Source organism: Phyllostomus discolor, chromosome 1, assembly GCF_004126475.2.
Source record: "Phyllostomus discolor isolate MPI-MPIP mPhyDis1 chromosome 1, mPhyDis1.pri.v3, whole genome shotgun sequence".
Taxonomy (NCBI): Eukaryota; Metazoa; Chordata; class Mammalia; order Chiroptera; family Phyllostomidae; genus Phyllostomus; species Phyllostomus discolor.
The window spans coordinates 172,509,420-172,534,086 of record NC_040903.2 but is presented as its reverse complement, the minus strand read 5'-3'; the positions used below and the strand labels follow the sequence as shown (position 1 = coordinate 172,534,086).

General features: G+C 47.0%; 1 protein-coding gene across 6 annotated transcripts in view; it reads right to left on the bottom strand.

The window, feature by feature from the left end:
- Positions 1-24,667, bottom strand: part of TLN2 (talin 2) — a 414,657-nt gene that overhangs the window by 17,430 nt on the left and 372,560 nt on the right. For all 6 annotated transcript variants that reach the window (XM_036034328.1, XM_028507760.2, XM_036034319.1 and 3 more), the window contains 4 exons: positions 23,280-23,465; positions 19,028-19,135; positions 5,124-5,229; positions 3,968-4,092 (listed from right to left, as the gene is read on the bottom strand). In XM_036034328.1, the coding sequence (XP_035890221.1) occupies positions 3,968-4,092; positions 5,124-5,229; positions 19,028-19,135; positions 23,280-23,465 (525 nt within the window). The remainder of the gene's footprint in view (positions 1-3,967; positions 4,093-5,123; positions 5,230-19,027; positions 19,136-23,279; positions 23,466-24,667) is intronic.

Below are 24,667 nucleotides of genomic sequence, written 5' to 3'. Positions count from 1 at the left end.
GGTGGGACCTGCCAGCTTTCCAACAAGCGTGGCCTTTGAGGACTCGGCACTGCAGAAACTAAGCCACACATACTATCTCAGGCCCTTATGAAACATCAGTAATCATGATTTGTTTCTGTAATAAAATAAACTAGCAATACTGATACAGGTTTCAAATGCTACAAGAAGAAATGTAATGTAACACAATGAAATGTAATGGACCCTCCGTCTTCTAAGTCTACCTGTGATGTTAACAGATTCTTTCCTGTTGCCTTATAAACTGTATTGGGGCCCCCGGAGACAGGGCAAGACACTGTAGGAATATGTTTGATATATAGTTGGATTAAATAACAACCTAATATATCAAACATATCACACAGAGGCCTGCAGAAAAGGCATCCAGGTCTGACTGAGCTCGAGAACGGGCACAGTGCTGCAGGCCGCGCTGGCTGCAGGGTGGCCACCCCGGCACCTGTCTGCGGAGCACAGTCTGTCTGCCAGCGTGGAGCTGGCGCCGTTAGCGAGATCGCAGGCACGTGCGCCAGAGCTCGCCCACACGCTCATTTTGCCTTTAGACCATCTTCCCAAGCAAATGGCGGACTCAACAGGGCAAACTTGGTTGTTATTCAGGTCTGGGAGATTCCAGGCAAAAAGAGGTGCTTAAGTTTTAAGGGCCTGAAGTGGGACTAAACCAGGAATCATCTTCATAAACCACCGACTATTCTACTTTTAAATCCGGCAACCTGAGGATGTGGGGAGCAAAGTAATTTAAATGAAAACATCGCCCAGCCCCAGAACTGTCCCTCAGAGCAGTGTGAGTGCGGCCTGGTTACGGAAGGAAAGTGTTCACTCCCTGCCGAGAGCCTGTGCGCTGTGCGCGGAGTTCCAGGAACAGGGATGCCCCAGCAATGGCCTAGTCTCAGTGTCCTACGTTCTGTTGTGTCTTTTCAAGGTTACAGGAGGGAATGGAGAACAGTGAGTAATCTCAAATGACTGGTTGACTTGGCTGTAAAAATGGGATTCTTTTTTAAGGTGGGAAAATAAATTCCTTTATAAAGCCAAAGAAGATATTTATTTCATGCAGATATTACCACAAACCAGATGGCCCTCCCAGACAGGCACAAGCTCTGGTTTTGGGTTTGTGTGTGTGGTGCTAATTGGCTTTATTGACTGACTCATGAGCCGGGCAGCATCCCATCTGGTAAATAGAAAGGTATTCTCCCAAAGCCTTGGTGTTGGTTGACGGTTTCTTCTTACAGCTAATAGAAGCTCTGTGGTGGGAGCTTCCGGTCGTGGGGCAGAGAGAGACTTCAGATCATTCTCGAACACTGCAGAAGTACCAAGCACCCTTCCTAATCGGAAGATGGGAGAGACCTAAAGCAGGGAGCTTCACAATGAAATGTATGGACTCACATCAACAGTCAGGTTAACTATGACCTTAGCCAAAGGACACCTCGGCTATTCACATAAAAAGACAAAACAAACAAGCAAACAAACAGAAAACGCTGTAAACACACAGGCTAAATGGTCCTGAGTGGTGTGGGAAGAGCCCACGCACGCATTCAGCCACCATCACTGAAAGTGCTCTTATTTTGAAAACACAGGCCCTCCCATCGCCCCAGTTCCACCATTCTCGTACATCCCCTACTGGTCTCCTTCACACGCAAGTGGTTTTCACAGAGCTGCAACCATGAGTATAATGAATGCACAACTCTGCATTCCGTTTCTTTTTTAAACTTCCCATTACGCTGTGAGTACCTTAATGCTACACAGTCTTATCAACCATTGTTTTTAAGAGTCACGTACTTTTCCTTCAAGGAGACACTCAGGATACGTCCAGCTTCTCACTGCTACAAATGAGGGAGAAAGGAACGCCCCCCACCCCCCTCCCTGCCACGCGCCTCCTCAGGAGGGATTCCAGAGTCGGGACTAATGTGTCAAAGGGTACGGAGCAAACTGAAGCCTCCCCTGTGGGACTGCACCAGCCTCTCTGACACTGGGTGGGCCAGGAGGGCCAGTACGGACTGGAACTGCCACCCAGCGGGAGCCCATACACACTGCCCTCAGCTCAGTCCCACCTGGGCCTCTGATGCTGGCCAGGTTCTGCGACAGCAGAGCGGGGACGGTAACAGTGCCACCCCAGGGACTTGTTGCCCGGACAAGATGAGTTAACCCGTGTAAAGCACCTGGGAGACTGCCTGGCACACGCTGGGCACCATCAGAGGGAGCTTTTGTTTTGCTCGCTCTTTCTTTTCTCTTTTTGCGTAGGCCATCAGCTCATGGTTCTATGGAATAATTTTTATTCCAGGCATTTTCCTAGGAGGTAAGTAGATAAAAGTCCCAGAAGCCTATTTTCAGTGACAGTGATATAGTTTACTAAGTGTTATTGTCTATCAGGTACCGTGTCCTTAAATTAGCTCATTTGTTATAACAACAATCCTATGGGGAAGGAACTCTAATAACTTTGTTTTTCGGATCAAACATCATCAGGTAAATGAATGGCCGGCAGGGGGAAATCCAGATTCAGAGACAGACAAGGACGCAGAAGGACCTGGTAAAAGGGCAAAGGGAACAGGATCAAACAGGAGCTCCTGGAATATGGTGGCGTGTTCATGTTGAACTAGCACCAGGCTAATCCTGAAGGAGACTTAGTGTCCACTGACATCACTTCAGCATTAGCAGACAGAAGCTTTCCCAAGAGACGCCACTTGTATGGAAATCATGTATGGAAGAGGAAAAACGAATTAAGCACGAGGCCTCTAGATATTAGTCGCTGGTTGCTCTTTGCTTCCTAAGCTGAAAGTACATTTTCCATTCATAATTAGCTTGATTCACAAAGCACAAACAGATATAGCCAGAAAATGGAGTTGCTCCCATAGTCACACTTAGCTCTCAAGTGGGTTAGATTACATTTTGATGAGAAAAAAATTTAAGTGTGTTTACCACATCTAGAGTGACTGCTAGGAGACGGGTTCTAAGAATTCCCTGGTTTTAAGAAGGTCCCCCAGCTGAACGGAGTCACTGGGGCCCACGTGTTCTTCCCACACAGCACGGACCCGGGCACCGCTTTTGAGAGGGCTGGTGGATTCCAGCGCTCACGCACCATCCTTCCGTCCGACAAAACAGGTAGAATTGTAGGTATACATACACCAAGGGACTCCACTTTTTTTGAGGGGAAGAGCCAGATTTTATCTCCCTAATGCATTTGAGTCCTTGGAAGGGAGGTAAGTTTACAGGTACCAGAAGGGACTTGCTTGAGTAGACCAAAAAAGAGGCCCCCTCCAGTTTGACTATCTTCTCACAGCGGGAGGAGGAGGGAGCTGGGTGGGAGGTTACAGTTTCTTACCAGGGTCCGGCCTGGCCCCTGCACAACACGAGCTCACTGTCCTTTCCACTTAATAACTGTCCTCCCTACTGTGCAAACGTAGTGGCTGTTTCTCTTAACATATACTCATGGTCTTAAGTTCTAAATACTTATCCAGATGACAAATGTAGCTGGAAAATATACACCATCCAATCATAGTCTCTGGCATATACTGAAAAAGTTGATTATAGGGTGCACTTTTGAGAGTCACATGGCCCTCCTTTAATTTTTAGAAAAGGAGAGACCTGGTGTTGCCATTTCTCTACTAAAGGCATATGGAAACCAGAAGATTTGATGGCAACCATCTCACATTCAGTAATAGGGACTTTAAGGAAGCGCCGACACCTGCTTTATATATAACAGAACTAAATCGAGATCGTACATGCCCAGTTCTTTCTATGGATATCCAAAGGTATTTTTCTGGGTGGTTAACGTGAAGGGCTCTCCCACTGGTTTTTCCCAGACTCATAGAAGGTGCCGGGCAGGCGGGGCAGGTTCACAGCTCACTCGTCTAACCACTCGGAGCAGGATAAGCTCCCTGCAGCAGACCCAGCTCCGGTCCCCAGCTGCCTGCTGGAAGGCCTACTGATGACAGGAGACAAGCAGTCACACACAGACACTCACTTTTGGTTTTGCTCTTGGCTTCAGTTGCTCTAACTTCTTAGCAGCAGCCTCAATGGATGCTGCAGCCCCCAGTAATTCTGTTTCCGCGATGACAGTTGGGTCTTCGGGATCCACCCACTCTGTTCCTAAAATCAGTCCAAAGAGGGTCATTCTTGGTAGCTGCAGACCTCAGGGCATTGGCTTAATTACAAACAATATCTGGATTTGCATGCAGAGAAGTTCCATGTGCCTACTAACTGCACTGTCCTAAGGGATCGATTCTCTGGCCCTCAGGGATCAGCTGAGGGGCACTGTCCGATTCTGGTTTTCTACCTCAGCTGTGTGTACAGTCCTACCACAGGAGCAGCCTCAGTGACAGTTTCAAAAACCAAGATCTCATGGACCGAGGCCAGCTCGAACACGGCTGTGACTGCTAACTTCAGGCCCATGACTGCAAGCAAGCACGTTCAGCAGACTCGAGACTATGCTGAGTCAAAGGGCATTACTACGCTCGTCTCCTGGGCACTCACGAGGAGTGGACACTCAGCTCAATTCAAACACGAGGAAAGGGTGGGAAAACCTTTCCCTGGTGAGCTGACTGCTTCTGTGGAACCATGAAGGGGCGTGCCAGCAATGTACCCAGATGGCACTGTTTTCTAAACACAAAGGATATTATTTAAATAAGAATAAATATTCTGATGAGTGAAAACACAGATAAAATAAGTGGTGAGACCTTTAAAAAGGGAAGTGAACAGTTCTAGATGGATTATGCCAGTGGTCCCCAACATTTTTGGCACCAAGGACCAGTTTCGTGGAAAACAATTTTTCCACGGACCTGAGTGGGGGGAGGGGGTGGTTTCGGGGTGATTCACCTGCATTACACTTGGTCTCACCTCCTGCTGTGCGGCCCGGTTCCTAACAGGCCTGCACTGGTACTGGTCCATAGCTGGGAGGTTGGGGGCCCCTGGATTAAGTCATTCGATTTCTTAATATAAAGACTGGAGAAAAGACTTGCTTCAGAAGGATACTACTTTTTATATCTAACTCTACTCCCATTTGCTTTTCTGACTGCAGATGCCAAGAGAGGGCTCGTGTTGCTGTGCATTTTCCGCATTCGGTTCGCTGGCACTGCCTTGGGGTGGTGCCCCAGGAAAGGACACGAGAGGGTCCACCCTACCTTTCATGGCTTCTGCTGCCTGAATGAGCTCAGTCACGGCGCCGGCGACTCGCTTGGAGAGAGCAGCCAGCTGGTGCTTGAGTTCCGGGGTTGGTTTCTGCAGAACCTACCAGGAAAGAACAAACCACGAGTGAGGAAGACGGCGAACGCTGCTACAGGGAGCACTCTCCTACTGATGGGCGCAGGCGGACCTCCTGGTTTCGGGTTGTAGCCCTGCCACCAGGCGACTTCAGGGACTTGGGGAAAACTGTAAAACTCACTGGCCTTCCATTTTCCTTACGTCAGAAATAAACAGTTGGGAGCCAGGGCTTCTCTGCAGCCCCTTCTGACCTATTTCCTTAAGATCCTAGGAGAGACAAAATCCTTATTTGTCCTTTATTTCTACCTTCCTTGTCCTTGTTCTTTTCCTTGTACATAATAAATGCATGCACATGAAAACCACCCACCATTACCCGAGAACACTCTGAGTGTACACGAAAGCCCGAGGCCACGGGTCAGCTGGGACTTGTGACAACAGAAACGTGGGCCCAGAAGAAATGCATGACTCAGGTGGGTCTCGGAGACAAAGGCATCAAGAGCGCAATGACGGCCAGCCGCTCAGGAGGGCCTACTCCTGAGAGAACGAGCCATTCCCAACTGCTAGTGCTCCTGGGGGAAAAGTCACAAAGACTTTCCCTCTTTTGAAGTAGTTCAAAGGATTTCAAAAATGTGTTTTGCTTTTTGTTTTTTATGGTGTTAAAAAAAGATATTGGAACTCCAAACCCCAATCTAACTTAAAAGGCATCCCAGCGGAATTCTTCCCAAATTCATTCCAGAACAGAACTAAGAAATGGGATGAGTGCTCCTTGCTCACCTCCCCCGTGGTTTACATTCTGACTCACACCAATTTCTCCCTTTCTAGTTTCAAAATTCCTCTTCCAATGTTCTTTTCTACCTCTTCCCCCAATGTTGTACAATGGCCGTCTTCAGGTTGAGAAACGTTTAGACATTCTGGAGAAAAGCACAATTACTGTCTCTCTCTAGACAATTTTGGAGCCTCTGAGCAGGGGATGAGGCGTGGGCCTGGGAACTGGATAGACTTGTGTTTGAACTTGGCTTTGCCTGTTACTGGTTTGTGACACGGGGCAGATTACTGAACCCTTGACAGGGATGTCCAACCCATGGCCTGTGGGCTATATGCGGCCCAACACAAAGTCACAAATTTACTTAAAACCTTTTTTTTGCTCATCAGTTTTCGTTAGTGTTTGTGATTTAATGTGTGGCCCAAGAAAACTCTTCCTCCAGCGTGGCCCAGAGACACCCAAAGTTGGGACACCCCTGCTAGAGCTTGTTTCCTACTTGTAACGGTGGGGTGATGCCCACCCTCCGGGCTGCCATAAAGATCAAATGCAAGAACACATGGAAGTTTCTGGCACAATGTGACATAGTTGGCACTCACTGAATGTCAGTTCCCTCCTTGGTATCCCAGCCTCTTTCCCCGAGCCAGGTACCATATTCATTCTCAGGAGTCTGGGAAAGACAACTTTTGGACCCTGGCCTAACCCCTTCATGTCATAACTATAGGAGAAATTTGGTAAAAAAACTGGGGCTGGGGGAGTTAGTGGGGTTATACTTCCACCGGCCCAGATATACCAGTGCACAGAAGACAATATTCATATACGCAGACTGATTAGTCAAAGACTTCTGAGCATCACTGCACACGTATCTATTCTCTCCTTCCTCTTATAATCTTTTAAATGTTGTATTTGCCACTGTACTGTGCTTTCAGCTACTCTGTAATCCTCATTATCTCCCCCTAGGGCTGACACGTCACTACACAGATATTTAGAGCTCAGTACAGACCAGTGAAGACATGAGCAGATAAATGGATGAATGTACAAGAGACCATCACACTACTGGAACAGTCCCTAATATGGTGGCTTCTGAGACCAGTTCCAAAACAACATTAGAACCGTGGAGAGGTGGAGAGGAGGGGTTAAGTGCTTTTTCTTTTTTAACATAGCCACGGACAAGCAATTCAGTTACATGTAGGTTCTAGACTCACTGTGCCTGTGTAACCCTGGTCCAGTTACTTATCCTCTCTCTACACTTTACTTACCAATTAAATGATCGTAACAGCTCTTTTGTTATAGAGTTGTGGTAAGACTGGATAAATATGTAATTTAGTATATAATTCCATCAAGGTTACTGATAGAATTGGTCTGGTGTGTGGCCTGGGCATCAAGATTTTTAGAAGTTCCCCAGCTGATTCTCATATGCAGCCAAAGTTGTGAACTATGGCTCTAACCTCAAGTGGTAGCATTACCACCACTTAATGATACAAGGCTTGTACTATATTTGCCTGAGACAATACATGCTGTAAGGATACCGGGTGAGTCATGGTTATGGCTCAAGGTCTGAACAGCCACGTAGTGCACAGGCAGTGTTAAATGGTTGCTTCCCAGCGGCTAACACAACACGGATAAGCAAAGAGCTACAGATACGGTGGAGAGACTCGCAGTAAGTGGTGAAAGACTGAGTGTTCTGCCCAGATCAAAAATAAGGTGAAGATGTCTGTTCTCACACTTCTGTCAATATTGTACTAGAATCTCTAGCCACTGAAATAAGAAAAAGAAGTAAATGGCACACAGACGACCAGGGGAAGAAAAATTGTGTTTGTTCACAAACAACATCCATGTCTATGTAGGAAATTCTAAGGCATCTGTAAAAAGAAAACTTCTACAACTAATAAGTGAGTTCAGCAAAGTCACAAGACACAAAATCAATATATAAATATTAGCAATATTTTATATATAAGCAATAAAATTGGGAATTAAATTTTAAAATTAAATTGGGAATTAAATTTATAATAGTACCAGTAGTTATGAAATATCTAGAATTAAATTTGACAATATATGTGCAAGATTTGAATGATAAAAACTACATTGTTGAAAATAATATCAAAGATCTAAATAAATGGAGAGTTATACTATGTTCATAGATCAGAAAACCTTGAGAGAAACTACTTGCAGAAGACATATGACAAAGAACTCCTATCTTGAAAATACAAAGAACGATAAAAGTTCAATAATAAGACAAACAACTCAATACAAAATGGGCAAAAGACCTGAACAGACACTTCATCAAAGAAAACATACAAGCCCTGGCTGGGTTAGGTCAGTGGATTGAGCACAGGCTGCGAACCAAAAGGGTCACTGGGCATGTGCCCAGTCAGGGCACATGCCTGGGTTGTGGGTCAGGTCCCCAGTGGGGGGTGCATGAGAGGCAACCACACACTGATGTTTCTCTCCCTCTCTTTCTCCTTCCTTTCCCCTCTTTCTAAAAATAAATAAATAAAATCTTAAGAAAAACATACGGAAGGAAACAGGTACAGAAAAAAAGATGCTCAACAGTATAAATCAAAACCACAATGAAATACCACTACATACCCATTATAATGGCTAAAATGACAAAGACTGACCAAGTATTAGCAAGGATGTGGAGCAATCAGAACTCCCATACACTGCTGGGGGAAATGTAAAATAGTATAACCACTTTAAAATCAGTTTTGTGGTTTCCTAAAAGGTTAAAAAAATACCTACCCTATGACATAAATATTCCATTTCTAGCTATTTATGCAAGAGAAATGAACATATATAGGCACAAAGACTTGTATATTGTGAAGAAAAAGAAGCAACAGGTCCCAGGCAGAGCCACTGGCCCCCAGGACAGAAAACCAAGACTTAGTTGCAGTTTCAACCCCTCCCAGGAAGGAATTTCCTGACAGGGCCCCTGCTGTCTTCTCCCAAAGAAAGCCCTTACCTGAAACAATCCTTTCTTTTCTTTTGCTAATAACTTTCTTAGCCTGTCCAGTTTGTGCCTATAAAAAACCATTCAGTTTTGTACAAATGTTTGGAGCTACCTTTTATTTGCTATAGGGGATGCCACACCCTTAATTAATGAATTGCTCAATAATGCCAGTTAGATCTTCAAATTTACTTGGGTGAATTTCAGTTCTTTAACAATATAGAATGTTCTTGGCAGTTTCCTTTGTAATAATCAAAATGTAGAAACAACCCAAATGTCAATCAACAGGTTTATAAACAAATTATGGCACAACCATACAATGGAACACCATTTAGCAATAAAAGGCGACAAATTACTGATACAAACAATATGAATGGAATGGAAAATTCTGAGGCTGAATGAGAGAAGCCAGGCAAAAAGGAGCACATGCTATATGACTCCATTTATATAACACTCTGGAAAACGCAAACAAATTTATAATAAAGAGCAGATCAACAGTTGCTTGGAAATTTTGAGCCGTGATTCATTTAGATTGTTGTGATGCTTTCACAGATGTATTCATATGTTGACACTGAAATTATATACTTTAAATATGTGTATTGCATATTGATTATGCCTCAATAAAACTGGAAAAAGTTTAGGATGTGGTGGGGAGAGTCACATCACCAAAGTGGAATGGTGCAAGACTTCTGTCTTTAAAGGAGCCTCGATGGAGGAAGAGAACCACTTCTGCACACACCACGGCCCTCTAAGAAAGGAATCAGTCCTGTGACGAAGCGTCCTATTTAGATAAGGCAGGAGGAAAGCAGCTCTTTTTATTCGGCTATTAAATCAATATGATTTCTAATAGCAGGCACAGACAGAAACGAATTAATGTTGTGCTAGTGGCAGCAAGAATAATTCTGACCCCGTCAAAGATCGTGTACTGTGGCTCTGTAGTGGTGCTGAACTGTGACTGCTGCCGAGGCAAAGCGGCTGCCTTCTGCACCATGACACAAATCTTCTGGGGCAAAGCAGCCGACGGCAGACGCAGGAGGCCGATGCTGCTCCAAGGGGCATGTCTGCTACCTCACAGAGCAGCTCCCAGAGCAGCAGGGAGAGGGCTCTGCCCAAATTAGACCCCATTGTTTGTTGATTGCTAACTAGATTCTCCAAAGAAAAGGATTCCCCAAGCAGGTGTTTTCAATTTGGAGCCTCAGTACCAAAAGTATCCAGCTGGGTGTTTGGTTCTGATGACCCTCTTAAGGATTTAAGGACCCTTCTGTGTGTATATGCTGTTTCTTTGATGAGGGTGGGGGAGCCAGGAAAAGGGTTTTCAGCTCTAGGGGGACCAAGATCCACAAAAGGTTGGGAAAGCTGAACTCTTGATAGCTATTTGCACCTAGTTGGAGTGAAAAAAAGGGAATGGGATTGGTAAGGGATTCAACATTCATTATTATTTATAGATTTCTTTAAAAAATAAAGACCTGAAACAAAATGTTAATTAACAAAATTAGTTAACTACAGATGGTGGGCACATGGATATTGATCTGATTTTCTGCATTTTAAAACTTCTGCTATAGTAAAACTAGAACATACAAATCAGCCAAAAAAGATTAGGAACCCTGGACTCTAAGATATTTGAACTGAACAACGCTAAAGCAGCATAATTTCCCCCACATTTTTATGTGCCTAAATTTAAGAAAAGCAGTCCACTAAAGGAATCCCTGAACCTCCTTGTTCCACCTGAAAATGACCTCAGTTTATTTCTGTAAATTGCTGGATACCCTCTCCAAACCTTAAGTTCTACTTCTCTCTTTCCCCTCTGTAAAAATTAGACAATTATCTGTTCTTCTTCAGCCTCAGGAATCTTACTGATAATCCTCTTCGATCAACTGAAACAGAAGTCAAATTTTCAAGTGATCCGGACGACTGTTGCACCATCTCCTGCTACAATGCGGGTTTAAATGGGCTTCCCTCTCAGGACGGTGGTTCTTGGCCGTCTCATTACACGTGGTCTCCCCATACAGATCAGAGAAACTGACGAGGGCAGGATGGGTGTGTGTGTGTGTGTGTGTGTGTGTGTGAACATCTCTAGTTTTATTAACCACCCTTAAACAGCTAGTCTAATCTTAGTGTTCTTTTCTCTTCTACCCTGAAGATAATTTCAACACAAATCTGATGTCTTCTCTACGCTGGCAATTTGGCTTTCCCTTCCTGGTTCTGTCTCTCGAAGCCCCCTCAGAAACACGCACTAGCTTCCCTGTTTGTGCCTCTCCACTTCCCCCATTTCTCGCCGAGTCTGTCAGCACCGGCCTCACAGGCCTGCAGCTAACACACCTCTCCGTGTGGGGCTGTCCTCCTGGCTCTGAGCCTCACGTTTGCCCATGTTTCTTCAAAGTCCACTTTGGAGAAGGAGTTAGGGGTAATAATGTGAAATGTGATTCATTTTTTAGCAGCAGGTCCAAGAAAACCACAAACGTCCACAGTTTAGGCGACAGAACATTGTCACACGGCCTCTAAAATTTTTAGTTAGCAACTTGTATTTTCCTATGTTTATGATAATTCCCTGGAAATGGAGGCTGTTTTCCTCCCCCTATATTTTTATTAGAAAGTACCCTTCAAAGAGTATGTCTAGCTTTTCGGACAGACAAAAAAGAATACATGAACAAATACGTACATGATAGTATTTCATCTGTATTTCCTTATAGGTCAGAACTGTCAGCACTTGTCCCCATTAAGAGGCAAAAGCATCCTTGCAAAAGACAAGACAACTTTTTTGGTATGTTTTGTGAAAGTTTTAATGCCACTTAGCTTTTCTTCCTATTAATGATTTCATTTTAGCACCAACTACCTTCACACTATAAACCTCAAAACAGCCATGGTGAAATAGGCCATTTATACTTCTATTCTAATTACAGGTTACAATGGCAATAATTGTATAGAAAGATGAAAAGAAACTCACGTAGCTGGTTTTTAACAGACACATCAACCACTCAGGTTAGCAACATGGAAGGTTTAAGAGTCCTGTTTCTCTGGAAGGAAGAATCCCTAACAGAAAACGAATCTATAGAATAAGAGATCTGGCAGTCCAGGACTGTAGCTGCTGATAATAACTCTAAATTCCTCAAAAACTGCCGGATTTTTATCCGCCTGTGTACATGTTGGTAGGGCCTGGTGAAGCCCAATAATGAATGCAGGAAGCAAAGTGGTGACCCCTGAGGATGATGCTCAAAATCCTCAACCAGAAAGTTAGCAAAACAGCAACTGGGCTTTCACACGCCCTTCCTAGAATCTTCCCTGCACGTACTGATTGGTCTATGATTCTAACATGCAAGCAACAGAGAGAGGAACTGTGGCAGACTTTAATGCCTGCTTGGAAACCTTCTTCCTATGGCTCTATGCATTTCATATGATAAATAGGGTCACCCAACCTGCTCTAGCTGCGCTCTCAGTAAATAGATTATCCACTGAGATTAGTGGACTGATAAAAGGCACAAAATAGGACAGGAGGACACAGGCCTAAGTGAACTCCTGGCTACAGCTGAGCATCTTGAAAGGCCACTGGAGCAAGATGGAAAATGAAAATCCACCAAGCTATTAGCTTTACTGCTACTGCAGCTCCAAGGCCAGAGACCTAAAATAACACCTGGGACTCTCGAACTGCACCCTTCTAGGGATGCATCACCGGACACTGGCCCAGAAATCGATGCCTCAATTGTAATAAAGTGGGACACTAGGAAAAAGATTGTCTTCAAAGCCTCGATCAAATAAATGTCCCCGTATCTACTTCTAAGGATTCCCCCATAGGGGCCCTCCCACAGTTGATGGGGCTCTATGGGGTTCCCTGGTACAGCAGGTCCTTGAATGATGTCATTTTGTTATAACTTTGATGAAAAAAAAAAAAGGATCCCCAGCCAAGGCCACCGTCTGTGTGGAGTTTGCACGTTCTTCCCACATCTGCGTGGGTTTTCTCTGGGTGCTCCGGGTTCCTCCCACATCTCACAGACGTGCACGTGAGGTGAACCGCTGTGTGTATGTTGTATCCACACAGTCCCGGTCTGAGTGAGTGGTGGAGTGAGTGGCTCTGATGGAAGGGCGTCCTGTCCGGGGACGGCTCCCATCTTGCACCCTGAGCTGCTGAGCCATCTGTGACCCTGAACTGGAAGGAACAGGTTAAAAAAGAATTATCTGTTTTTATGAACCTTTCTTATATGTATGTAGAGATTATGTTTATTTCAATGTTTAATATTAGAAGTGTTTGGGGTCTGTATTTAGAAGTGTGATGTTCTTGCGACCAGAAATACACCGTAGGAACTTGACTCTTATTTATATCACTTATTAGCCTGTGCTACAGCTGGTTTCATTTTAAGTCCTTTCACTTAAAGTTGCAGCTTCCAAGAGCCTACTGACAATGTTAAGTGAGGACCTGCTGTACTTTCCTTGAGCAGCCAAGCAGAAGCTAAAACTACTGGAGCTACGCTTTCTACTTTAAACCCCACCCTCATCGCACACAAGAAACACATAGAGTAAAAAGGAAGTTTCCATAGTGGGGGCACCGAATCAAATTTAGAGAAAATTTTAACTCAACGAGTACAAATGGCTCTGGGACCTTTCACTGAAAAACCTCCCTTGTCGCTGTGACACGGCCCCAGAGAGTCTGGTAGGCGGACACCTCCTCTCTACACTGAAAGGGCCAACACATGTTGTTTCACATGGGGACCTTCCTTTAGAATTTCCTGACCCACCTTAACTTTACCTTTTATGCTCCTTACCATCTGTTCTTGACATAGAAGAGGAAGAATTCCAACAAAGCTCTCCTAATTTAAATAACGTGCCTGAAAATCTGTAGGCTACCATTAAAGCTGACATTTTAAAAAAAATCCTCACTTGAGGATATTTTTTTTCATTGCTTTTAGAGAGAGAGGAAGGAGGAGAGGAAGGGAGAGAAAAAAACATCAACTGGTTGCCTCCTGTAGTGCCTGGTCAGGGAATTGCATGTGCCTGGATTGGGGATTGAATATACAACCTAAGTATGTGCCCGAACCAAGATTCGAACCCACAACCTTTTGGTTATGTGACAATGCTCCAATCAACTGAGCCACACCGGCCATGGCAAAACAGACATTTAAAGCCTGAGGCCCTCACACCCAGAGTAGAAGACCTAATTGCCAGAAGCTTCATTCTCCATACCAAGGACAGGACGGGGATGGCAATGATCTGTTCAACATTTGAGAGCTCCAAGTAACATAGTTATTCCTCGTTTCCCACTTCTAAACCCAAACACTTTGTTGTCACAGTTTGCTCCAGACTCACAATGGTTCACTGTCGTAGACCTTTGTTCGGCCCTTTACAGCATCCAGTGGACTCCAACAGCCAACATCTACTTGTCTTTACAGGGAACAGGTGACAATATACCTGGACAGTCATGCCTCAAGCATTCAGAGGCCCCTTCTTATTTCTCCCAAGTATTTCACCAAGATTTAAGTATCCTCCAGTTCCCTGGGGAAACTGACCCTTTTACAATGTGTACAGGACCTCTTGCTGTGTTCAGTTAACAAAGAGGTATCCATGAAAGACTCCATTTACTTGCTGCAACAGTTAGCTGAAAAAGGGCACAAAGTCTCTAGGAAAAATTACAATTATCTTTAGACAGTATTCATTACCTAGGTCATGATCTAAGAGCTGAAGGAATTCAGCTGTCTCCAAAAAGAATTAAACTAAGCCAGGAATTTCCTAGACCCACAACTAAGCAGTAGCTTTGTGGATTTCTAGGCTTGACTGGTTACTGTAGACTATGGGTTCTGACTTTTTCTCTGTTACTCCACCATTCTAATAATTTACTAAAATTTCAGGCCCTGGACCCCTTACTCGGGAAGATACACATGAGCAGGTTTATATAAGACTATAACAAGCACTGCAAGAACCACTTGCCTTAGGGCTAACTATTCAAAACCTTTCACTTTACTTGTGCATGAAAGGAATAATCAAGCTCTGGGAATGCTCACACAATAACATGGTAATAAACAAAGGCCTCTTGTCTACTACAGCACAGACAACTTGATTCAGGCGCTCCTGTCTAGCCCCGCTGTCTTAAGGCTACAGACGCCACTGCAAAGTTAGTAGGAGCCTCAGCAGATTTAACCCTGGGAAATGACGTTTATTTGTGAACTTGACACACTATCCAAAGTCATCTTAACTCGGAACTGACTCAACATTTCTCTGAAGTGCACTGACTTCCTATGAAGTCCTTCTGCTTTCACCACCTAATCTACATCTTAGCATCTACCCACGTTTAGTGGGGACGTCCTTAACCCTGCTATGTTACCACCTCTAACTGACGGAGGTGAGCCCCGTGGTGAGGTGATAATATCCCATTCTGTGATGCTGAGTTTCGTTTATGAGACACCCTTTTAACTAATTCCGATCTAATCTTGTTTGCTGATGGGTCACACTACAGAAAGAGAGAGGGAATTCTCAAGCTGGCTAAGCTACCTCTACCCGATATGATTTACTCAGAAGGAGAAACCTTCCACAAGTTCGATCAGCCCAGCAAGCAGAGTTCCACGTGCTTACCCAAGCAGGACAAACTCAATCTTTGTATGATAGCCATTACACCTCCTCAGTCCATGGTCTAGGGATGTTATGGAAACAAATGGGCTTCCTTATGTCCTCTGGGACGCCAATCAAAAACAGGCAGTAAAGAAATGATCTTACTGCTCTTCCTTTTACCTTTTCAAGTTGCTGTCACCAAAGTGAAGCTCACACCAAAAGGACTGCACCTGAGTGCTGGGGGGACCTCACCGGGCTGCCATGCAGAGGAGGCAACGACAGAAGCTGTAAAGACTGTGGCACGTGTGGATGCGGTCCATTCTGTTTCTGTAAAAAACGACCTGTTACTGCCCAACTTTTGCCACCTTGATGTCTTTAACATGGCAGCAGCGGGCTCCTAACTCAGAGAAATTAAGAGGCATTAACAATGGCTGTAAATGAGATGCACGTCAGGGCTGTGGGAAACCCAAGAAGGTCAGCTGGTTCTTTGAGGCTCCCTGGCAAGCCCCACTTCTCAGCTTCTGCATTCCTTCACCCACCACGGTGCCTTTAAGATGACTCAAATTATGAATAAACACGGAAGGGGAGACTTCCGTACATTTGCAAAAACGGCCTACCAGCAATGTCTGGCCAGCCAGGCTCACAATCCTGGAAAAATTATTTTTGCCCCCAGAGGCTGCAGACCTGCACCCCCCGGCCCTTCTGAGCTCTCTCGTTACCGTGTGTGTTTTCCCGGTGGGCTGAAGCCCTTCCCTGCTGCAGGCTGATGCCCTCACTGTGGCAAAGAAACGGATAGAAAACGTGTTTCCCACGTAGGGTATGCCTTTCACAGCTTCCTGTGCTCTGGGCACCCACTTCACCAGGCAGATCACATGAGACTTGGTGGAAAGACGTGCAAAGTTCTCAGAATTATCACTGTCTTTACCACCCTTGGTCATCGGGCAAGGTGGAAAGAATTAATGGGATCCTCAGCTGAAAATCTCTGCATTTGCTGTAACCACTAGATTCCCCTGCCTAACGTGTTGCCTTTGGTCTTGCTGCCTGTTCACAGTGCCTCCTCCGGGAAACACACTCACTCCACACAAGACAGTCACCAGCAGACCAATGCCTGCTGGTGTACAACCTTCTGTTGATCCCTGGTCTCGCGCTAGTATGACTCACTACTGTTATGCCTCTAATGTCTTATGCTCCAGCTTACCATCAATAGGTTAGAGAAGCTTTCCCAGGTCCCATTTTAAAGGGTCCTGTTGGCCAAGCATTGTCAAAGGAAGACAGCCCTCGAGGCCCAGTGAAGGGACCTTACCAAGTACTCCTGACCGTGGACTCTGTGGAACAACTAGAAGGCACTGAGCTAGGGACACACCACTAGACATGCTGCTAGGAAGGCTCCGCCCACGCCCTGGTCCTGTACAGACACTGGAGACCTATGATTCAAGTCCACAAGGAAGAGAAATAGCTGACATCAACCAGACTGCTTCCACCCAAGACGCAGATCAAGACTTCACCCTTTAACTAAATATGAAACCCCTTCTTCTTTTCTCTTTCCTTTACCCTGGCAGTGACCTGGAAAGATAACGCCATCATCCATATCTCCCAGGCCTTTGCTAAGGTGGTGGAGGGTGGGGGGTGTTTACCTTTCAGACTTGGGCTTTGTCACCAAAAACTCCAATCTGGCCATTAACAGTGCCACCATAGTGGAAGTGGTTAATGCCTGACAGGATTTTGTATGCGGTGGCTATCACTCTCCCAGACGGCTGGCACACAGCCAGGCAATGCCTCTCCGGTTATCGAACCGTTCACAAACACACAGAGACACCTACACTGGTCAAATCCCCCGAGTTTACAGAGTTGAGTTAGACAGGACCTACCAGAAGGTTTTTCGTGATTCAGAACTCACTTCCTTTGGCAGGTCCCTACTTCCCTAGTTTGAAATAAATAAAAACAAGGCTATATAATCAGGAACCTCTCCTTTGCTCTGAAAACATCACAGAATTCACTGTTAAAGCAATAGCTACCCCCCAAAAATCCTTAGTGTTTCTGTTAAGGCTGCTCTTGACAACAGAAGCACCCTAGATGGTCTCTTAGCTGAGCACGGAGGTGCCTGTGCTGTGGCCGACACCGCCCACTGCACCTGGATTAGCTCTTCTAGGGAAACTCAAACTCAGTTATGCATTTACTGTAAGTTTGCTTGGCTTAAAAAGGTGACCTTCTCAACAGGGTATTTCTTTCACTTACTTGATTTTGATTGGCTTGGATCTTGGGGGCTATGGCTCCAAAGTGCATTCCAGACATAAGATATTATCCTGTTTGTATTTATAATAATAATTTCTCTGGCACACTGTATTTTCTCCAAAGCTTTAAATGCATGTTTGCAACCACTACCCACCAAGCAAACGATCTACTTAAGACTGGATAGTCAGAAAGGGAACAAAGAGAGTAACTGCCTCAAAGACAGTGAACCTGAAGCCTGGGCCTGTGAGTATCACAGGGATTAAGCAAACACCCTTATGACTTGTGAATATCACACCGAGACTCCGAGAAAGCTGTAGGAACTCCAGAGTGTGGTGTTAATGCCTTAAATTTTGACCTCGTTTCTCAGTCAAGCTGAGAGTCCGTTCGAAAGGGAGGGACTGTTAAAGAGAAAACCCCAAACAGGCCCCAAGTGGGGTCATCTGTGCTAAAGACCAAGACTTATTACCTGATCTGAATGCAGTTTCAACCTTCTCCAGGAATGTAATCTTAAATAGACTGGAATTTTCTGGTCAATGCCAATGAGGTAATCTGTCTGTGGGACTGTCCCATCCCTCATTGGAAGCTAAGCACCCTGCCTGATAAGGCCTCTGCTTCCCCAGACCCCCACCCCTGCCCCAGTTCCAAATGTGGCCCCTGGGAACACACCACATATACTTTCTGGTTCCCCACGGTTCGGGCTCTGAGGGCGTGGGGGCCGAGCCACCGAGGAACTGGGAGTCGGTGCGAGCCTGGGGCTCCCGTGTGTGGGCGCCAGCTACCAGCCACAGCCACCACACCCCTGCCGGGGTCTTCTGTTTCAGCCTTCCTAACCCAGGTCCATGCAGGTGCTCCAGGCTGGTGGAAGGTGGTCAGAGGAAGGGAAGTGTCATTCTCAGTGTGGTCTAAGCCATTCGTTCAAGGACTAGAGAAAGCCAAGAGAGCCTCGTAGGTCACCTGTAGCACTGATATTTTTTCCTAGCTTGTCATGGAGGCTGGTGTGGCTCTTTTAGGAGCCTTCTCTGTCCTCGCAGGATGGACCTCCTGACAGGAGTCTTCCTGACAGGACCTTCTGACACTTTTTCAGTGGTGGCTCTGCCTGTCTCTCACCTGCTTTGTGTCTCTCTTTAATGCTAGTGTTGCCTCTTGGTGCAGCGGGACAGCCAGGCTCTTCTGGATTCTGACTGCAGCTTCCCCCAGACCAAGCTTGCATCTCAGTGTGCCGGGGCAGTGCGATGCAGGAGACTCCCTCTCAATCCAGTCCCAGCCGTGCACGTGCAGCCTGAACATGCTCCCTGCAGGGTTTCCCCGAGGAAAGGATGGTCTCTTCCCCAGCCCCGGCCCACACCCCTGCTCACCACCAAGACGTGCTCGAGAAGGTCCAGGTAGCTGAGGGTGCACTCCGTCCCGTACCGCAAGGCTCTGGCGCGCACCTCCTCGCTGACGTCCGGGTGGAAGGACGCTTGCTGGAGAGAGAGAGAAACACTGACATCTTGGAACAAAAGGAGCCAGCTGGTGCGTGGACGGGGCGGACAGCGGGGGGGTCACCAGCCCAGCAGTGTGGTGGAGCTCTGAACCCTCAATTCTGGAACTCCCTCTGCCTTACCTTGGTGACCTCTGAGGAACCTTCCCTGACCCCCTGGATTCCTCCTCCACTCCCACCTCCACCCCCCTCTCCACAGCAGCGTCTCTCCAAGTTTGTGTGTTGACATTTTTAGTGCCCTGGAGCCAGACAAAAGCAAGTGACTCTGGTCCCTCCTCTCTTCTGTTCTCTTTCCTTTCTCTCCCTTTGCCCCATCCCACCTTTTATTGACATGTAAGAAATTCCACAGACACTGAGAAGTTCAGGAAAGAGTCATGATTAGAGCTTACAGCAGGAGATGTGCTGTCCCAGGGTCAGTGTGCCTCTCTTCAGAAACGTGGGACGTCCTAAGGGCCCCTCCCAATTCACAGGCTAATCACGCCCAGGTCCTTACTCTGCGACCTGAGCACGCTGGGGTCACGGTGAATCTCCCAGCCAGGACCTCTGGCTCCTGGGGGCCTCAGACAGAGAGCTCCCCAGTATGCTCAGAGGTGCCACACGCTACATGCGTCCAGGTAAGCAAACCAGGGCGTATGGTTAATGCAGCATCTTGCCCCCTTTTCTTGCCTTGCCCTTGCGACCTGCCAGTCTGAGTCATTCACAATATACCATTTCAGACGGCATACCCACTCATGGAGTTGCTAGACCAACTAAAGAATGACCGGTTGAATCTGAGTTTTGGAAAAATACTGAAAAAATTCTAATATAAGTCTGGAACACCCTATTTTTAATTTGCTGTATCTGGCAACTCTACCCACCTAACCTTTCTTCCTTGCACAGCCTCATTCTGGAAAGAACTTGAGGGGGCTTACAGGAATACATAGAAAACTACAAATAAATCGCAAATTGGGACACTTAGGAATCACACATTAGTGGGAAAGGTCAAGACGGATGGGGGATAGAGACCAGGCTCCCAGTCAAGCCCCCCTCCCTAGGACGGAGGGAGTGCTGGGGGAATACCTGTGGGCTCTCCCCATACTTGACACCCTCCCCCAGCCTCCTTGGAAGAAGTGGGGATAATTCCAGTGGCCAGAGCCTGGTTTCACTCATTTCAGGACTAACAGGCCTGAGAGGCAGGGCCACGCCGTGCCCGCAACCACCGCTTAACCCTGTGAAGGGCCACGCTCTTCACCACCACTGCACTGCACTGCACTCATCCCTGCTCCCATGTCTCCAGGCGCGAGGGCGAGGCCCCACGTGCAGACACTTGCACTTCAGTGAGACACTGCTTGGGGCAGACACAGACAATGATGCTGTTCCATGTCACCCCGGGAGCTAATGTGCAAGGCCCTCATTTAGAGCTGTGTTAGAGCTAAGTAAGGACGAGGTGCTCCTGCCCACTGCTGGTAGCTCTGTAACTTGGTAGGACAATGTGGGAGAGCAATCTGGCAGTAATTAAAATGTTCCCCTGGCTGGGTTTCTCAGTTGGTTCGAGTGTCATCCCAATACACCAAGGTTGCGGGTTCAATCCCTGGTCAGGGGACATATAAGAATCAACCAATGAGGGCATGAATGAGTGCAACAACAAATTGATGTCTCTCTCTCTCTCTCTTCTCTCCTTTCCCCACCACCCTCTCAAAATCAATAAAAAATTATAAAATAAAATAAAATAAAATAAAATGTCACACCATTTGAACCAGTAAGTTCTAACTTCTGGGAGTTTTGCCTAAAGAAATAATCTGAAACAGAAAAAGCAGATATGCCTGACAATGTTCCTTGCACTAGAGTTTATGATTTAACAAAAAGTGCAGACAACCTAAATATTGGAAAATAGGGGAAAGACTGTATTCATTAGCAGAATATTTTGTGGTCACTAAAGAGTCAGTTACAATGACTCATAGCAACATATCCAATGGAGACACCACCAATGTTAGCGGTAACAGCAGATATAAAATTGTGTCTAATGTAAGCATAGGCACCTGGAAGCAAGACCAGAAAAGAATGGTCACAGAATTAATTTAGGGGGTAGGGAAGGCCTTGTCTCCACCTCAGGGATTTGTGGAACCCTTCCTTTCTGAGAAAAGGAGCCAGCATATGATTTACTGAGCCCCCATGTCTGCCCTGGCTACCCTGCTCAGCCCCATTCGGCAACCTGGCCCTCTGCTTGGCACAAGGGTTCCTTCTCGATCCACCATCGACATCCCCGGGAGTCTCTATTGCACGCACCTCATTTCCCTTCTGCAAAGGCGTGGAAACACAGGAGACCAAAGCAAATGCAAATGTCAGCCTGCTGAATTAATTCCATCCTAACACGAGCCTCAGGGCTCAGCAGTGATGCCTGTCATCAAGTCTGGCTTAGGTCTGAGAAGTGCTGGCTGTTATTTTGTCCTGCAAAATCAGGATGACCGGATCCAGAGGCCAGAGAAGAGAGAGGACTGAGTCTGGGCCAGTGGCACCCGTCCTTCCACGCTGAACCCCTCCCCTGCGAACGGGAACGTGTATTATGAAGGAGGCCTGAAAATCCGAGCTGACTGCCCTTTGTATCTAATTTTTTTCCCTTTTTAATGTCTCCTTGTCATTTCATGCCTGTAACATGGGGACAAAGTTCCCGTCACTCCTCAGCCACCATGATCTTGATGGAGCCTTACGGCTGGGAGGCCACAGTGGCAGGAACAGCCTGGCTGCAAACTCAGAAGACTGGGCTCCAGTTCTGGCTCTGGGGGTGAAGAGCAGTGTGACCTTAGGTCGGGCCACTTAGTCCCTCCAAGGCGGTTTCATCATCCATCAGATTAGCACAGTTCCCTTGCCCTTCCCATCTGGGATCCAATGAGGCATACACGACAGCCCTTCCAAATCTGTGAGGTGCCGGGCAAGCATTCCACAGCAGCACTGGGGCCACACCCACTGGGCAAGTGCTGCTCCCTGACTGGGCATCTTCACTTCTGGAAGGCAGGTTCCCTTAAGCACGTCCAAATGGCAAATTCTTGCGGCCTCAGAAGAGAGTTTAAACTCCCTATTCCAGAATATAAGGTCCCTCAGGAAAGTGGTCTTATCAACTATGCCCCCCTCTTCTCTGCACCTCCCACCACCCCCACCCTCCATCACACCCAGGAGAACAGGAAATGATGGGGTCTCCCACACCAGGCCCTTGCACACCCACCTCCAACTCATCCTACCCCTTCTGAGGAACCCCTGAGAAGCCATCAGCTGCGCCCATAACTCACTTCACTATGGAGAGTGGCCCTGTTCCCTCCACCCCAGGCTGCAGTAGCTGCAGTAGCCAGTTTTCAACTTCTGTGGTTCATCCCTGCCCCACCCCCCTCACACGGCAGGGGGTTATCAATCAATCAATCATTGAGCACACGTCAGAGTCCCTGGGGCAAGGCCATCCCTAGAAGGGTCGAGGTCTGGGGATGCTCCAGGGATGTAGAGGGCTCTTACGGCTCACTTTCTTAATAAGAAAAAATATAAACAGAGGGTCATAAAGCTCAGATCTCCCCAGCTCCCTCCCCAAGCATAGGCTCAGGGCAGCTGTCCTAGTTATCTGTCTAAGTCAGAATCGGAAGAGTTTCTCCAAAGCCTCCGTCTGGCACAGAGAGCAAAAGGGCAGTTCCCAGTGCGCTGTTTTGTTCCTCTAACTCGCTTCCGTGCCCAGTTACGGCAGCCCCCCGCCTCGTGGGGAATGGACGACCTACAGAAGCAGGAAAGGGTGCAGGCAGATGAGGGATGCAGTGTTCATTTGGAGGACCTGGAACAAAGGCCACTGTCCCTCTCCACTGCTGTCACAGTGGCCTGTACTATACCGTCTGGGAGAAGGCATCCTGCCTGTTAAGCAGAACTGAGAGGAAAAGTGAGAGGGCTAAGCGAGCAGGGTGACTCCACCCCTCTCAAACCCAGAACCACCTCACAGAGTCACTTCCCACGGGCTGATGTGCACGCACCCTCCGCATGCATCTTATGATATAGTTCGAGGTATGGAGCTGCCCCGTCTGGCACATCCCCACCCCTATCCTTCTCCGGACTAAACCAAACCACTTAATCACGACAGAGAACCGTCCATCCATCCACAACAACGCCAGGGCCTTTACCTTGCAAGCCGTCAACATATCGGACACAGCCTTCCGGCTCAGATTGGCGGTGGCGATCACGTCCTCCTGTCTGCACGAGTTCCCAGCTGCCACGGCTTTGGCTGTTGCCATGGTGATGCCTTTCGTCATCCTTATCGATTCTTCAGGTGATGATGTCTTTTCAGGTACCTCTTTTGACTGAAACACCTGAAAGTTAGAAACGGAAGAGGTGAGAAAATCAAAAAGGGAAGGACAAAAATAATTTATTTTTCTCCGACCAGGCTGCAGCTCAGTGTCTGGAAACCGAGCCAGTGGCAGGAAGAAAGCGTCAATGGGCAGGAAATGAGAAATTTAATTTGAGTGCAGTAATATTATTCTGGCTTTCAAGATTCTAGCATGGATAAGGCTTGCCCACCTATACTCAGCACGCCCAAGAATGATGAGGCGAGACAGACATACCTGCAGCGTTAACCCGTTTGCCTGCAAAAATGGATACTCAATATTTATAAGCCACCCGTCCCCGGGAAGGTTGTTCTGAGGCTTCCTGCTGTCTTGCCCCACCCCTGCTGGAGCCTCGGCAGTGCCCAGAAATTCTGCAGCCCCGACGCTGGGTCCAGGGCACGACTGACCTGGCTGCCTCACTCTGGACTCACCTCTCTCTCTGTAAAGGGGTTGAGGCCATGGAAATGAAACACTCAGTGTCTTCTATTCTTAGCCCATCTTACAAATATAACTGTGTGACTGTGCGGAGGCGTTCATGTAGAGTGCGCCACAGTGGCACTGTGAATTAGTTAACGACACACGCATGTGTGCACACCCGCCACCCCCTGCAGAGGAGGTGAAATGAATTAACCATGTTGAGTGAATACCCCACGTCAAAGTTCCACCCGCCAGTCAAGCCATCCATTCATGCTTCCAGGCCATCCGTCTTGTCCCGCTAACATGTGTGATGGGTGCCCTGGCTGCGTACCGAATGTGCGTCTGTCCCTGCACATGGGACTCCCAAACCATGTTTGGAGCTGCTCCAAACATGGAGCTGCTCTGTGTTTGCCATGTTGCAGCAGGGAAGACTTCTGTGAGGTAGAAAGGAAGACCCAGCCAGCACCCCTGTCACGCGCCAACCATGTCAAACGTCACCATCCTCCTAATAATGGGCAGCTGCAATTAAGGCAGGACCTTAAGCCCCAGGCCCAGCCCTGAACGCCACAGTGGAATGCAGGCCACACTTACGGAGCTCCACAGTAATGTGGCTCATGCTCCTTTGGAACCTCCTACGTTACGGACACACGAGCTTGGTCAATTTTAAATTGCCTGTATAGTGAGATTGGCCCCGTGTCTGCAATTTCCCAGGAAAACTCCAAACTTCAAATCTTCTTTTCCACTGCCACCATTGTGCCCGCCCACTTCTG